This window comes from Pinus tabuliformis, chromosome J (assembly GCF_031772625.1).
Source record: "Pinus tabuliformis cultivar Carrire ecotype Pingquan chromosome J, CPIR1, whole genome shotgun sequence".
Taxonomy (NCBI): Eukaryota; Viridiplantae; Streptophyta; class Pinopsida; order Pinales; family Pinaceae; genus Pinus; species Pinus tabuliformis.
Window position 1 is genome coordinate 1,394,405,347 of NC_142295.1, and position 18,119 is coordinate 1,394,423,465.

At 33.4% G+C, this 18,119-nt stretch overlaps 1 protein-coding gene across 2 annotated transcripts; it reads left to right on the forward strand.

Annotated features, from left to right (window-relative positions):
- The first annotated feature begins 10,369 nt into the window (after positions 1 to 10,369).
- Positions 10,370 to 11,305, forward strand: LOC149232564 (thioredoxin-like protein CXXS1). 2 transcript variants are annotated; one of them, XM_089379439.1, is made up of 2 exons: positions 10,370 to 10,749; positions 10,916 to 11,305. In XM_089379439.1, the coding sequence occupies exons 1-2, from the start codon at positions 10,648 to 10,650 to the stop codon at positions 11,216 to 11,218; spliced, it is 405 nt and encodes a 134-aa protein (XP_089235565.1). In that variant the 5' UTR covers positions 10,370 to 10,647; the 3' UTR covers positions 11,219 to 11,305. The 2 variants fall into 2 exon arrangements, with proteins under 2 accessions (XP_089235565.1, XP_089235566.1); XM_089379440.1 differs by having other exon boundaries at positions 10,377 to 10,749; positions 10,934 to 11,305.
- The last annotated feature ends 6,814 nt before the right edge of the window (positions 11,306 to 18,119 follow it).

The window sequence follows — 18,119 nt, forward strand, 5'->3', positions numbered from 1 at the left end:
TAGAAATGGCTAAGAAATTTTGACAAGTTCAACACCCAAAAAGTGCCCTCTCTGCCACTTTTTGGCCACATAGGAAGTAGTCTTGGGAGATTGTGTCTTTGGAGGGGCAAATGGACTCCAAATCAAAAGATTCAAGTTGTGCCAGAAAGTAGACTCACCAAGCTTTCCAATAAGTTACCTTGTACCTGATTTGGGCTTCGTGAAGCCTTCCAAAATTGTCTTGGAAAAAGCGCTATGAACAAAAAAATGGCGCTAGGCATAGGAGGAAAATTTGCCAATTTTGCTTGTTTGCTTAGAATTTCGCCTAGTTTTCTACCAGTTTGACTTTTTCTCTCTCATGGTCAAATTCATGATGTAATATGATGTAAATAGATGTACTATGATGTAAAAATGATGAAAATTGACTTAAGGAAGTAGATACATTAGTTGTAGTTGGTTTTGAGTTGTAATGAATTGTTTTCCTAAGTTTTAGAGGCAAGTTGTTCCACTGCCTATTTTTGTATTCCTAGTTTAGATATGGTTGAAACAACCCCTTTTATCATGGATTCAACCCCTGATGGATAGCATAGGTGGTTTGGATTTCTATATCATGAGCCTTTTCGGTCATTTGTCAAGGTTGGACTCTTGTGGATGCATTGAGCTACTTTGTACATCACTTCTGCAGTTTGGCAAGGAAATGAACCAAGGTTTTGCAGCATTTTGTGGGATTCTTGTGGTAATGTAAATTAGCATTTCTTTCTCCTCTGTAATTTAGTTTATGTTATGTGTATATGTGTCATCATCTATCTTTTTCTGCATAACTAAATGAATCAAGATTAAAGAGTGGAATCCATTGGTCTTTCACTGCTCTACCTTGGGGTTTATTTCGTTTTAAATGTTTTCTGATGTTTGAAGAGGACTCATGAAACTTGCATGCCCTCTCCAACTCCTCACTAGTCTTTAGACTTACCATCACATTCATTTCAAAGTGCTAAAACACTTGCCTACCTCGCCCCATAGGAACCTGTGCAAATCTAACTTGATTTCCTGGACCTAAAATTGTCGTTCTCATCTGATCCAACAACCAACCATCAAAATCAAACCAAATCCTTTGACCTAATATACCTAACCTAAAATCAGCATTACTTTCAGTCATCTCTAGCCTTAGTTGCCATCTTTTTGTTAAGATTGAGAAGGAGAGAACCCTCTCCCGACCTGGTAGGGCTAGCTACCAGGTTAAGCGTGGTTTGATGTTACCCTAGACCTGCCTTCCTTCAGCCTGAGGTAGATTTAGGCTATAACATAGTGGCGACCATATTGGGGATCGAATTTTTATGTTCCTCAGCAAAACGTAATCAAGTTCAGCTCTGATTGTTGATGGTGGACAATGATCAGACATTAGAAGGCTGAAATCATTCACCTGGCGACTCCAAATTAGTTTCAAGATTAGATCCAAGGACTCCACTAGAGGATGAACCTAACCAGCAGAAACATGAAAGGATAGTATGGAGATATCAGGTATTCAAGTTGGAATTTCATCCAATACATTTTGTTCTTTGTTCTAAATTATTTCTTCTCTTTTCCCGAGAATGTCAAGAAGGCTTTGCAAAGTATATTGTATTTGAGAAAAGATCATTGGCCTACATTTGATTCCTTCCCTTTGAAGATTGTGAATACCAAAGATTTGCATGCCTTTGAGCTTGATCAAGACCTTTCTTCTGAATTTTGTGATGACCGTCTTCAAAATGATGAACCTTAAGAGACCAAGACTGATTTACAGCTTCTGTACATACCCCACTACCTTGTAAAATTCCAGATCGATACAAGCCTATGATTTTACCTCCTATGTCCCATGCTTTCCCTAAAAATCATGACCTATATCTACCAATATTTGATGGTGAACGTGACAACATCACTGCTGAGAGACATGTATTGAATTTTGAGTCTTTTCTCAACCTTTTTGAAGTTGATGAAGAGGATGTCAGTATTAGGCTTTTTGCTCTTTCTTTGCAAGCAATTTCAAGAGTTGGTTCAAAACCCTGCCTAATGTGAGCATCTTAGATTTCCAACAGTTTGTTAATGTTTTCCTCGATAGGTGGGTGGTCAGACAAAACCCATTCTTGATTATAGAAGAGTATAAACAGCTGAAAAGATTGCCAGGAGAGATAGTACAACAGTTTCCTGCCAGATTTAACCAAGTCTATTTTTTGATGTTGGTTAATATAAGACCTCCTACTGGATACGCTCTCTTGCACTACCCAGAAGCCTTTGATCCGGAAATGGAGTTTCAGCTGTGAGAAAGAAATCTTGCAACACTTGAAGAAATGCAGAATAGTGCAGTAGATGTAGAGGCTAATTTTTTGATCAGAAGGGAAAAGTTGAAGGAAGAAGAGATGAAGAACATAGATCTAGAGGAATCAACATCTTTAGAGGTAAAGCTCGACATTTTGGTAAGTGCAGTGGAAAAGATGATACAGAAGATAACCTCAAGGAATGAGTATGATGTTCAAGCCCATGGCTTGCTGATTGAAGAAGAACAAGTTGTTGATCCAAAACAGATTATTTCTTATCCCAGTTGTCATAGATTTGATAATAATTGTTTTATAGATCATCTTGGAGAAGAGAAATCTGTTGATATGACATGTATGCTTGATGATGTGTTTTATACTGATGATTTGCCTTAGTTTGATCAGTATGATGATGATTATGTTCTCCAAACAGAAGCTACTCTTGCAGACAAATTAGCAGCTAGTTTGTGGGAGGAGGAAGTTCACTTTCCATAGTTCGAGTATAGTGATCAGCCATTGCATATCAGCTATGGAAGTGAGGAGGAAAGTGCATCAAATTTTGAAGTAAGTGAAGTATTTTTTCCTTTTTGTTTTGCTTCGTTTCAGTTCATCAGAGACAACTTTCATACAATCCAAAGTCAATCGTCGATAAGTTTTGATCTGCACCATCTTGAGGGTAGTGAAATCCCTATTCAATACTTTTAATATCCAAAGTTGCAATCCCCGAATGCCATTGATTTTCAAGTCGCAGATGAAGATTTAGAAGTTGGACCATATGCTCAAATGATGCGAGATGATTTTATACCATTTTGTTTTGAATCATTTTAGTTTTTGAAGGAAAATTTGGATAGTACATCTTCAGTAAAGGATGAGCAGCTTGTAGAAAATCATGTAATCTCATTTGAACCAATAGAAAATGGGTTGCAGTAGTCTTTTCAAGTTTTTCATGATCCAATAGCTGATGTGTTGGATGATGTCTGCAGTCGAAGTCCTTCTCCATTGACTAACTGTGAGCTTGACAAAAGTATTGATACAAACTTGATCTAGCGGCCGGTTCCTTTGTCATTTTCAACATGAGTCTCGTCACAAAGCTCAGTTGAAAGTTTGCATTCACGGTATGAGAAGAAGTAAAGTAATCCATTGGATGAGATAAGTCCCAACATGCATGAATTTCAAGATCCTTATGCAGTATTTTTGGAGGTGGATAGAGAATCCATATTATTCAAGGAACTGTTTACAAGTTTTCATGGAATTTGCCTTTGAGTAGTTCTCTCTTGTTGTTCATAAGCAAGCACTTGTGGAGAATGCAAATAGCATCCAGAATACTTACCTGGTTGCATTGGTTGTTTCATTTCACTTGATCAGGTGATGAATGGAACAGTTAGATTAGGCTTTGTTGAATAAGCTCCATTTTGAGCATATTTTCCAGTTTTTCAGTTGTGTTTTAGTATTGAGTCAATTTCAATTCAGTTTGTGTCGTCAAGTCATCATTTTTCAGTCGTGCATTTCAGTTTGAGTTTTTGACTCAATTGCCCAATGGCTAAGGCACTGGCCTGCTCTCCTAAAGATTTGCGGTTCTTGGCACCTCCAAGGAGCTACCATTCCCACTGGAGACAATGTTAGTTTTAGTCTTTGAAACCTTCCTCCAGTGATCAAACATGCTCTTACAAAGTGATTTTAAGGTGTCAAGGTCAAATTTTTTCATTTCAGTGAGTCTTCAAATAAAATTTGGTCACTAGGTATTAGGTCTAGGATTTGTTTTCACTTATTTCAAAGTTGTCCAAATGTTGGTCCATGTCACCATTCAGATGAGTGTACCATCATTCAGAGAGTTTCATCATCATTTCATGTTCCAAGGGATCATTTTACACCTTGTTCATGTTTTACTTGTGCTTGGGCAAGACTCATTTCCCTCTCCTAGGGTTTTGAAGGTAGTTTCTATTGTATGGTCAAACCATAAACAAAAATTGTATCCTGATGTTCATACACCTTGCCCTGTCCTTAATGTACCTTACTAAATATTTTCCATCGTTGATATCCCTCAAATTCCTCATTTTCGCACAAACCCTAGCTTCTTGCTACAATTTGACAATTTTCTAGGCTAGGCCTATGTTTTGCCCTTTTGGACCCCTTCTCCTCACTCAATCTTTGAAATTCCACTTTCCCCTGCTTCCTAACATCCCTCCCTACTTCCCAAAATGTTCTCAAGAATTTAGAAGCCCCTTTTCCCTTTCATTTCACGTCATTTCGACAAATCCCCTGTTCCACACATCGAGATAGGTTTCACTCAAATAATGTTTCTAAGAAATAAAAATTGAATTTGGAAAACGTGAGAGAGGTTTTTGTCCATAACAGGCCAAGGAAGAAAAAATTACTTCACCTTTTATACAGGTATCATGGTTTTAGAGAAATGTCAAAAATACAAATTGCCTCAGGAGGGTTTCTGCACCTCTAAAGTGACCTTCGAAAAATCAAGATTTCTCATAGCTTGGTTGGCCAAATGAGTTTCCTGATGAGTCAAATGATAATTAAACACAAATCAATTTTGAATGAGCTATCTTGAGCTTAATTTGGAGTTGAGGAAGACCTTCAAACTTTGACTGCAACAACACCCTAGCTTTAGGCAGCCTCATTTTGCACATTTTGACCAATTTTGGGAGATTTGACTTTTGACAGGAAAAATGAACTGCAAATTGAAAAATTCAAGTTGTGTTGGAAAGTAGACTCAATAAGCTTTCCAAGGAGTTATCGTGCACCCTATTTGGACACCAGGAAGGCCTCCAAAAGTGTCCTGCAAAAAGCGCTACGGACCTGTCAGTTGGCACTACACACCTGGGGCAGGTTTTGCACTGAGTTTTGTTCGGGTGCTACGCATCTAGGAGGCAGCACTACACACCTATTTGTTTAGCTTCAAAATGAATTTTATCACCTTCCTCTGCCTCAAATTTCACAATTGGCCTCTCAACAAGTAAGTGAAGCTTCTCATCCTGTCTAGCAAGGAATTTTTCATCTGTGGTGGTGATTTGTATGTCAAAAACATTAAACCCTCGCTGTCTCTAAATTTCCTTCTAAAATTTGCAATGGGTATTGTGTTCTATTGTTTCTATTCCCTAGAGTTATTTCCCTACACCCAATGCCCTTTAACTAAATTTCCCTAAACTCCTTTCTCTTTCCCTCTCCCAAAATCATTGGCACTCACTCCCTATTACCAAACCCTAACCCCATACCGTATTCCCAAACCCTAATTCCCACATTCTCTAGTTTCACTACCCCCACTTCGTTACAATCCCTACTCACATCATCAAACTCTACTCACTCTCCCTAAAACCCTACTCATCCCTAAACCGTGTTCACACATTTCCACACTCCCTCCCCCATACACTCTGCACATTCCATTATTCCATCCTATTCCATACTATTATCCACAAACCATATATAATCACATTTTTCAAAACCAAGGGAAAACAATGAAGATGGACAGTGAGTATGAAATGGAGGAAGAAATCCTTAGTGACAGTTCCATGGAAGGCCTTAAGAAAGCAAAAAGAGCATGATAAACTCAAAGATCTTGGCTAAAGCATCATTGGCTCATTAAAAAACTCAACAATGATCACTCATGCCAAATTTCAAGAAATTTGGAGCAATTTTGGTCATTTTTGAAATTTTTAATGCAAAAAACAGGTTTTTTTAGCAGGTGCGTAGCACCATTGGTGCTACGCTTTTGATGAGGACCTCCATTTGCAAAATGGTTTACATATTTGGAATCAACTTGAAAAAAGATGCTTGCTCAAAAATGGCTAAGAAAGTTTGACAAGTTCTGGAACTTCGAAAGGGCCAAAAACACCCAAATAGTGCCCTCTTTGCCACTTTTTGGCCACACAACACGCAGTCTTGGGAGATTACGTTTTTGGAGGGGAAAATGGACTCCAAATCAAAAAATTCAAGTTGACCCAAAAAGTAGACTCACCAAGATTTCCAATGAACTATACTACAACTAATTTGGACTCCGAAAAACCTTCCAAAAATGGCTTGGAAAAAGTTCTACACGCAGAAAAATGGCTCTACGCATAGGAGGAAAATTTGCCAATTTTGCCTGTTTGCTCAGAATTTTGCCTAGTTTTCTACCAGTTTGACTTTTTCTCTCTCATGGTTAAATTCATGATGTAATATGATATAAATAGATGTACTATGATGTAAAAATGATGAAAATTGACTTAAGGAGGTAGATACATCAGTTGTAGGTGGTTTTGAGCTATAATGAATTGGTTTCCTAAGTTTTAGAGGCAAGTTGTTCCACTGCCTATTTTTGTGTTCGTAGTTTAGATATGGTTGAAACCATCCCTTTTCTCATGGATTCGGTCCCCGATGGATAGTAGAGGTGGTTTGGATTTCCATATCATATGTTTTTTCAGTCATTTGTCAAGGTTGGACTCTTGTGGATGCATTGAGCTACTTTGTACATCACTTCTGCAGTTTGGTAAGGAAATGAACCAGGGCTTTGCAGCATTTTGTGGGATTCTTGTGGTAATGTGAATTAGCATTGTTTTCTACTCTGTAATTTAGTTTATCTTATGTGTATATGTGCCATCATCTATCTTTTTCTACATAACTAAATGAATCAAGCTTAAAGGGTGGAATCCATTGGTCTTTTAGTGCTCTACCTTGGGGTTTATTTAGTTTTAAATGTTTTCTATTGTTTGAAGAGGACTCATGAAACTTGCATGCTCTCTCCAACTCCTCACTAGTCTTTAGACTCACCATCACATTCATTTCAAAGTGCTAAAACACTTGCCTACCTCGCCCCATAGAAACCTCTGCAAGTCAGAGTTGATTTCCCTGACCCAAAACTACCTTCCTCATATGATCTAGCAACCAACCATCAAAATCAAATAAAATCCTCTAACCTAATATACCTAGCCTAAAATTAGCATTACTTTCAGTCATCTCAAGCCTTAGTTGCCATATTTTTGTTGAGATTGATAAGGAGAGAGCCCTCTCCTGACCTGGTAGGGCTAGCTACCAGGTTAAGTGTGGTTTGTTGTTACCCTAGACCTGCCTTCCTTCAGCCTGAGGTAGATTTAGGCTATAACAAATTGGAGTTTTTGCTTAAGATATTTCAAATTATACAATATGTCATACTGATATATCTTTCATGACTTCAAAGAGCCGCAAATCATAGGGACCTAATATCTAAAGATTGATCAATATATTACTTTTTGATGTTGTCTACCAAGTCTACAATTTTGCCATGAAAATAATTTTTCGCTGGAATTTGATCAATCATTTTGCAAAAAAATCCAACCATAGGAGTGTTCAAATCATTTTTTTGATGGTGGAAATGGATTCAACACCATCAAAAACTCACATCGCACTCAAAATCCCGAAGCTTGATAATTGTAACCTAGATTTGCCAAAACATTTGTCGGATTCTCTTCAAAACCTTGCAGGAATTTTATTTTTCTAGACAAAATTGTGGCCTCATTAGACTACTCTTTATTTTTTTTTTAAGAATTAATAATAAATTGAAACATATTTTTTTATTCAAAAATATGAATTCAAAATAAATAAATATATTTTTCATATTTTTGTTGTGTTGGTTTTCATTTATGTTTTTATATATATATATTTTCATATATATTTTAATAAGTTATTGTTGATATTTTAAAATATAAAATTAAATTCATCTTTCAAAAACAATTATAATAGACAAAAACACATTAAATTTTGGATTTTCATAATTGTGAATGAAATTAATATTTGTTTTTAATGGAAAGTATATAATATTTGTATATTCTTATTATTATTGTAAGTTAGTTATATTACCTCACAAAACATAACACATTACTACTTACCAAAATGGATTTGCCTCATTGTGCCACATAAGAAACTAGAGTTATTGGTTAGTCTATGAAAACTCAGAGTATCTATTGGAAACAAAGAGCAACATTGGTAACATAAAACCAAAAGAATACCACTAAGATATAACCACAAAATTGTAGTCAATTCATGTGTTTGATGACAACAAAAATGCTAGATCATTTTCACTAAAACGAGGTGGCACTATGGGTTTAAACTCACATCGGAAATGAATTTCCATGTGAGAAAAGTGAGCTTCCATTTTTTCAAGGAAAGCTTGAAATTTCCTGATTCTGTTGAATATCATTCAGAAAAAAAATTATGTAGTTGTCGTCCTCAATTTTTTTCCCTTAAGACCATTCCCAAACAGGTCTTGAGCTACCAATGGAGTGTTACAAAATGCATGTACTAGTTTCTTCTTCCCCTGGTATGGTCAGGGTCATGAAGCTAGCGAGAGACCTCCTCCAATAACTCAAAATATGATTAATCTTGTCGCTCTTAAGAAACATGATTCTCAAGCCAATGAATATTCCCCTTAAGTACTCAGAGAAGTATTTGAATAATATGTAGTCACAACCCCCTCGGCCTATGACGGGGCTTGTAAATGACGTTGTTGGCCACATCCACCAATCCCATGGTTACCCCACATCTGTTAACGTGACATGAAGTCACCCCTGAACACTAAGGCAATACAAAGCTAGAAACACCAAATCCCCCAAATTCCTTAGTTCCAATCAAAGGTCAACCTCTAAGATATAAACAACAAAGTAAAATAAGAGAGGTAGACTACTTCCACCCAAACACCTAAAACCAACAAACAACTAAACACTAGAGTCACTTATAGAAACTCAAAGACATACAACGTAATGTAGGATAACTAAAAACCAGTTTACTAGCCATGTCACCAAGAGATAACCCCCAACACCCAAAGCAGGTGGTTGAAAATCCTTGAAAATAAAATCAAACCTCCAGACATGCAAGCCAGAGACCAACAACAAGCACTTCACCGGACTTATTCCATATCCCAGAACTAGCCAGACCCAGAAAGACACTTAGGGTGGAGGAGCATAAGGTCCAAAAAAAAGATTGTTGGTTTAAAACGTCAAGGAGAAGAACCATGGTCTAGACAATTAGGAAACCAAAGCTTGAAGACCGTCTAGCGTAACTCAGCCAACCGTGAGAGCACTTGTTGTTTTGATTATTTATTGTTAAAATTATTAATGATTAGTATTTATCACAATATTTTTTTTTAAAGGAAAAAATCATATATATTTACAAGAAAAAATATATATACATAAGTTGTCCACCGTTTCACATTTTGGATCATTTATTATGTTACATTTAAAAATATTAAACAATTTAATTTTCTGTGATAAGTTGTAAAATTGATTTTGGATTATGATTTCAATTTATTTATTTAAGTGTTTTTAGAGAGAAATTTCATTAATGATTGTTATGATATGAAATCTTTGTAAAATATATGACTCAAGGTTGAAGTCCTCATGACTAACCATGTAAGTTGTATATTAAAATATACATAAATTCAGCTAAATGTATAATAACAATAGTTAGAACCAACCCCGTATTATACAAATATGATTTCACTAATTCCTACCCATAAAAATAAATAATTTTTCTATTTAATTAAATTTTTTCCTTAAAAATATATATCAATAAATATTTTAAATAACATACTTTTTAACTAATAGTTATTATCAACTATTTTAAATAACAAACCTTTTTAACTCTTAGTTATTATCAACTAAATTATGATAAATTTCCTTTTTGGAAGACAACTAAAAAGGCCTATAAAATCAGAAGATCAAACACTTTATGTCGGGGCCCACAGACGGGACAGCCAAGAAATCTAATTTATCCAAAAGTCTAAATATAAACAGTGAATCATGTAATGGTTATTTTATATTTATCCAAATCTGACGATGCAGGAAGAATCCCTATCCATGATGTAAGGACGATTTTTGAAATATTATCCATACTTAAATAGGCAAGTGTCAAACAAACATAGAACAACACCCTCAACCATTGGACAATAGTGACTCGAGATCCCTATCCATCAACGGATGACGATTATCGAAATATTATCACCACAATAAAATGACAATTGTCAAGCAAAGAGCAAACAGATAACAACGCTCAGTGGCATTGGACAACAGTGACGAGGAACCCTATCCATGAATGGATGACGATTCTTGAAATATTATCCCTACATTGAAAACGACAACTGTCAAGTGCAGAGCGAACGGAGGACAATGCTATCAGGCATGGCAGAACGGTGAGAGAATTCACGGATATTATCCAGTGAATCCTACTACTATTAATTCCGACTTACAGTCTGATTTCAATAACCGACTCGCTTGAATATTTACCTAGAAAAGTCCAAAAAGCCCACATCCTCTTGTCCACACAACACCCTCTTCTCTTCTCTGCCGAGGACCCTGAGTTCTGCTACAAATTCTCTATAGCAAAACTCAAAGAAAATCTTCAAGTAAGTATTTTGTCAGTCATGGATGCCAAGCAGCAGGTCACGGGTTCGAGAGTTCTGGTAGTCGATTCTGACAAATCATGGGATATTATCTTGGGTATGGCCCAAGTCCAAGACTGCCCGGTTAGTCATCATATCTGTTTAACCCAACTTATGATTTCGTAATTTTATGTGTTGCATATTTCTTTATATCTCTGCTCTATATTTTCGTTATGGATACCTTGCTTCAGACCCTCGTTTTTTTTTTCTGTTACATATTTCGAGTTTGATTTTTTTTTTTTATTTAAAGGTTTTCGGGGCATTGCAGGTTGTAGTGCATTTTAGTGCAGACTGGTGCGTGCCCTCGAAATACATGGAGGGGATCTTTGAGAATCTGGCGTTGAAGTATCCAGAGATCCTGTTTCTGTTAGTGGATGTCGATGAAATTAAAAGAGTTAAAGAAAAAATGGATGTGAAGGCCATGCCTACCTTCATGTTAATGAAAGGCAATGTGCAGGTTGACAAAATAGTGGGAGCCAACGCTGATGAGCTGCAGAAAAGGGTGGCCGCTTTTGCACAGGTGGTCCGCCGATCCGCGCGATACCAAAGCTAGGGCTAAGCCTCCTAATTTTGGAAAGTAATACGCGCAGTAATATCACGTCTCCATCTTTTTGGAATTTTCTGGTGCTGTGTGTCCCAAGCAGAGTTCACTGGAAAAAAATTGTTATGGTTTTTTTTGCTCTTAGGTCTAGCTTTTAAGAGTCATATTGTAAAGTATAATCATATTCATAGAATTTATTCACAGATTGCGCATATCATTCATTTAATAAATGAATCCAGTCTACTTTGTAAAAAGCCATATTCCACACATGTAACGCATCGATCACTTAATTAATGGGGCTGTAGAATACATACTCAATGATTGCATGAATTCGGGTTTCTGTCATTATTAATGTGTATGAAAAGAAATTTTTTTAGTCATAATTATAGGGGAGAAAATATCGTTAGCGAGTTATTAACCAGTTTTTAATTGGTTTTTAAGGAGTTTTTAATTTGTTTTTAACTAAACAGTGTAGTTTATTCATTTTCAGAACAAGATGATTTGTTCTGAAAAACCAGATCTTAAAATCAAAAAATAAATATAAATCTAAAGAAATACTAATTAGCAATTAAAATATAACAACTGATTTCACTAGAAAAAATTATTTATAATAAAAAATAAATAATTATTATTTATTTATTTTTATTACTCAAGGAAAAACCAGATCTTAAAATCAAAACTAAATATAAATCTAATTAGCAATTAAAATATACCAACTGATTTCACTAGAAAAAAATATTTATAATAAAAAATAAATAATAATTTTTTATTTATTTTTATTACTCAAGGCTTCTAACAATGGCATTCTAAAAATTTTAGGTCATTTAAACCTATATTTCCTCCCTGGGTCCGCAATAGTGATTCTTCCATGAATTCTCGCAGATAATGACTCATTTCGTGAATTCACTTTACCACAGCATGCCATCGGAGAAGTTGACCAGGTGCAGAGCGTCGCCATGCACCTTAAAGTTCTCGGATATGAACGTTATATATGATCAAATATAATCAACTAACATGCACAATTTATTATAATTTAATTTAAATTAAATTTGTTATTATTATTATTAAAAAGGTAAATTCTATTATAATTTGGTTTATTAATTGAGTTAGGAGGTATTTTATGTGTTATTATTATGACGATGATTGACAATTAATACAATTTGAGTGGAGTTTAATGGTTAAGAGTTTCTGTTTCCTCTTAAGAGGTCACAATGAAAAACCATAGTAGGGAACAATATATTTGCCTTCGTAGACTTAGCAATCAAATCGCTGCACAAACAAGGAGGTTTGGGTCTCATACACCAATTTGGTGGGTCCCTTGTCCCACAAACAAGAAGGTCTCGGTCTCATACACCAATTTGGTGTTTGGCTATGACCTTAAAATTAGATAATAATAATGATATTCATTAATATGAGGTCCGGGCCTCATACACCAATTTTGTGCTTCGTTGCGACCTTCAAATTAGATAATAATAATGATATTCATTGATATTCACTAACATTTTATTTCTATGATTGAAAAGAAATCAGATAAGCATGTTTGGATAGCTATAGTTCAGTTGACTTAACAAGTCAAGAAAGTTGGCAACCTATCAAATATTTTGAAAATTAGAATGCATGTGAACAAGATCTTGGCAATCAAAGAGAAATTGTTTTTCATCTTCAACCATCTTAGTGTCTCAAGTGTTTTAGTAATTGACCAACTCCATATTTCACTTTGAAGCTCATGAGAATTAGTTATTATCTTGGTAATTTCACCAACATAATATTCACATTTTGAAGCTCATGAGAATAAGTTATTATCTTGGTAATTTGACCAACAACGTATTTCACATTGAGGCTCATGAGAATTAGTGATTATCTTGCTAATGGTAATGTTCATTTTCTTTTTACCACTTGTCAATTTAGAATCTTTATGGTTCTCAGTTGAGGTCGATCACCTCCTTATAATAGTGTGTGAGATGAAGCATTAAATTAAATATTAATAATAATAATGATGATAGTTTAATTAAAAAAAGTAATAAATAATAACAAGTAATAAAAATAATAAATCAGTTCAATCAATTTGTTACATTATAATCCTTTTTTCATTAATAAAATTACTAACAATATTTTTTGAGCAAAAATGATATATATTACATTAAAATAAATTTAAATAATAATAATTCATATCTATAACAAGATATTTCTAAGTATACAATATTGTTTTATCTGAAACTTAGAAAAAATATAAAGTTCAAGCCTTGTTTGTTGGCTTGTCCCTTGAGAAACTGACCACTAAGAAAACAGTAAGAAATCAACACCAAACCAAGTTTCAAGTGAAAGGTTGTTAGCCATGCATTGACATACCTAGTGAATAGGATAAACACCTTGAAAGCAGTAAGCCTAGGTAAACACAAAAGCTTATGAGATTGAAAAGCTAAAAGCATGAAAATTATGGAGAACATAATGCATCCGCCTATATGGGATTTGGCTGCTCTTTGTTTCCTCTACTAAAATGAGGGAATGAAGGAAGCTACTCTTCAATGTGCTTGGGACAGAGCCTCATTTCCTTTTGGTTCAAGACCACTTTCTCCAACATTTGAAGATATTTTTTCCTTTTCTTAATGCCTATTCATAATGAATTTGCCAAATAGCAGTGTTATTGTCTAGCAGAGATCTATGGTGAGAAGGTTCTATCTTCCTCTGATATGGCATGTGCGAGGAACCCAATCCATGATATTTTCTGAGACTTTATTTTGAAGTATAGTGCCAGTCAATTTTGAGGTATCCATGGAAAATTATCTTCATGTTTAAAATATTGGCAAATCTCACTAGTCCCTAATATGCAAACTATAAAATGTTTGTTGATGTATCTGTAAAATTATTCAAATTTATAATGAATATAGATATACTCTCTATATAATGTTTGTGTTAAAATTATTTTATAATGTACAATTTGGGTGAATCATTTTTATAAAAAATGGAAATTGGTGAATCTTTGTTTGGAAAAATCATCGAAAATTAGCCCACTTTCAAATATTAGCCCCTAAAATTTTCCATGACCTCGAGCTCCCTTGATCTCTTCATGCACCATGTCAATGTTCTTCTCAGCTAAAGCCCACACTAAGGCTTTTGCAGGAAGTTAGGCCCTGAAAATTTCTATCCCTCAACCACTATTGTCACCTCTCCCAACACAAACACATTTGCCGGCTATGAAAACAAACTCACTAACACCAAAAGGATATTATCACGAATGAAATGGGGCATTGTGGATGGAGGGATAGGGGCATACTACCAAGACAAAAGAGAAATAACCATCATGTTCGCAAAAGAACCTTGCCCTCCCATAGAAACATGAGATGCCAAGAAAGTATGTTCATAAGTAGATAGGAAGAGGTAATGAAATGTTAAGTTATCAAGTAGAAATAATCATAGCCTACCATGAATTAGAAGATGGAAAATCACAACATTTTAGGGGATTTTTAGGAAAGATGGATTTGGCATTAAGGCCATCACATCCTATGCATAGGTGCATACAAACAGTGTAAACCAGATTCTGACCTGTTGACATTCAGATAGCCACGTCCCATGTTGCATTACATCTATAAATGCACCACCATTTTGCATGAGTTAACACCAATGGGGACACATCACATGTAGTTATTGTTGATCTAGATTTAAACAACAATGCAACAAATTACATATATAACCATAAATAAAGAGATACAGTAGAAATAACACTTCATTTCATTAATATCAAATACTAAAGTATGCTTACAAGCAGAATGGAAATAAGACTAGCTCGGGCGATGGTAGCTTATCTCTAAGAAGAGATGTGGTGGCTACATGCCTATGAACTGTGTTACAATGAGGCTCAAGGGCCTTTTTATTATTGAGGAATAAGAGAAAACTCTAAACAACCAAAACCGTAACCCGAGGAGATGTAAAACCAAGAGTTTATTGTCCCCGTTGGGGTTAGTTGGGCGGCCAACTTCCCGGGGTCTTAACATGGTCATATTATATTTGTTTGATGCATAAGATACCTCATTGGAAATATCTCTCTGATGACTCTTACTATTAATGTCATTTCTTTCGAAATCGTTGAGGTAATTTTGCCAAAAAAAAACATCGTTTAGAGCCTCAGAACAACTCTCGAATTTCAGAGCCCGGAAAACTACAAAAAATAGTAAACTATGCTACAATTAAGGAAACTAAAAAAAAAATGAAATAACAATGGTGAGGGTCCAAGTAGAATAGGCGGGTGGCCACCAATATCCACCTGGATTAATTACACTAGGTGATGTCGCCTACATACCATCCCTTGACATGTAATCCAAAAATTTCAAAACACATAAATAATAAACATATAAAAAAACTTGATAAGTTTAATGAGTAAACATATAAAACTATAAAAAAAATTATAAAAATTATAAAATATGTTAAAGAAAAATGCCAAGCACATATCTATGTAATTATATGTATTAAGGATATAAAAATTAAAATTAAGATGTTAAATTTATATAAATACAAATGATATTATTAAGAACCAATAGAGATCCATCTTACTTATGGACCTACTAATTGTCTAGAGGAACAAGCATTTTCTCAGGTTTTGTATTAAAAATGAGTATTGCATCATGAGATATTTGACTCTCTTAGCTTTTGGTATCTCCATAGTTAGAATGGGTGTATCCTAATTTTAATTAATAATAATAATTATTTATTATTATTAATTTTTTATAAAGTTAGAACTATAGTAAATTTTTTGATTGTTTTGTATTCATTATGTTTTCATTATAAATATTTACTTATTTCTTAATATAAAATTTTGGACAATTTATTTTCTTTGTAATAGAGTAAAATCTTAACCTTTTATCATTTCATTGGTAAAGAGAATTAAAATTTATTGCAAAGCCATAACTCTTAAATTGAAAATAAGAGAACATAAGAAAATAAATTATTGAAAAAATAAAAGATGATTAAAAACAAAAACCAACAATGTAAAAAGTTTTTTTAATTGCTTTTTTTTTTGAAGCTCATAATCACGTGCATTTATTTTAAAACATTATATATATTAAGATATCCATATAAATTAAATGGTTGGTAAATTCAATAGGCATAAATCAGTGATAAGCATCAAAATATTTACCCTATCATACATCTTACATTGTGGATGTATATATAAATATATATATATATATATATATATATATATATATATATATATATATGTGTGTGTGTATGTATATATATTATTAAAGGAATTGTTATAAGATAAAAAATCCCATGGGTTATCAATTCCACATACCCAATATGACACATGTTTATATGACATTTTTTTAATTAACTAATTTGAGATAAATTAATTAAAAGATCATAACTAATTTGGAAATAAGCATTAACCCCTTGATATTCATACCACTATGAGTATTCAGACATATTCCATGGAGGTTAAATATGTACCATCCACCTAATTATTATTGATAATTAAATTAATATTCTGAAAAAATATTCTAAAATACACATGAATATCAACATAATCATTCATATATATATATATATATATATATATATATATATATAGATGAATATTTGGAGATAAGCATTAACCCCTTGATCTTCATATACTACTATGATTATTCAGACATATTCCACGGAGGTTAAATCTGTACCATCCACCTAATAATTATTGATAATTAAATTAATATTCTAAAAAGATATTCTAAAATAGACATGAATATCGACATAATCATATATATATATATATATATATATATATATATATATATATATATATATATATATATATATATATAGATATAGATATAGATATAGATATAGATATAGATATAGATATAGATATATATCTATATATATATATATATATATATATATATATATATATTTGATCCGAGAGGCTAATTCTACAACCCAGTATGATGTGTAACCCTATCTGTGCCTCATTAAAGTTGAAATTTTGCTCATGTCGGTGAAAATAAATAAATAAATAAAATACAATACATTTAAATAATGTCTACTCATGAAAACATTTTCAAGTGAAGAAATAGGATCCCTCTCGCCTCATGTTAGATTTGTATTTAAGATGGATCTATGTTGGTTAGTCAGCAGAGGTGCTCATTCTACATGGGGGATGTGTAAGTCTGTATGTCCATCCATGGAGTTGACAACTTTATATATATATATATAGTTAAAATAAAATATTTTAATGTTGTATATAACAAAATATTCAATGTGGGTTATTAATAAAATATTTTAATATGAATTAATATTGACATATAATTAAAATATACTATAATAAAAGAACCATTTTAATTTGCTTTAGTCTCTCGATATACACGTTACGTAAAAGATTTTAATGCTAACTATGTATGTATTATAGGAGTTGTCTTCAGTGTGACTTTTTGGAGTTTATGGAATTCGACGGAAAATTTTAAGGTGAAATCTTGATTTGTGTTATTTAAACTAGTTTTTTAAATGTATATATGGATTCAACGCCTTGAAAAACCCCCAGGGAACTACTATTGTGGAGAGGTTACCCATGAAGCTTGTGATTTCAATGATTTTTGTCAGATTTTATAGAAATTAGACCTAAAAAATCCATCGAAAGAGCTTCCAAAGAGTCGCACTAAAGACAACTTGTATACTATATGTCATTTTCAGAAAATTATGTATTTATCATGAATCTTTTTTATGGTTAAAACAATTATTTTGTCCTATATATACTACATTCAAAAATACAATTTAAACAATGACAATTACATATGCTAGTTTGCACATGACAAAATTTGGTCCATCTCGACTCATGTTAGATTTGTACTTAAGATGGTTCTATTCTAGTTGTAACGACAAAAACAACATGTAATATATATTTATTTGACTTCTTAGTGATGGATGGTATAAATATATTCAA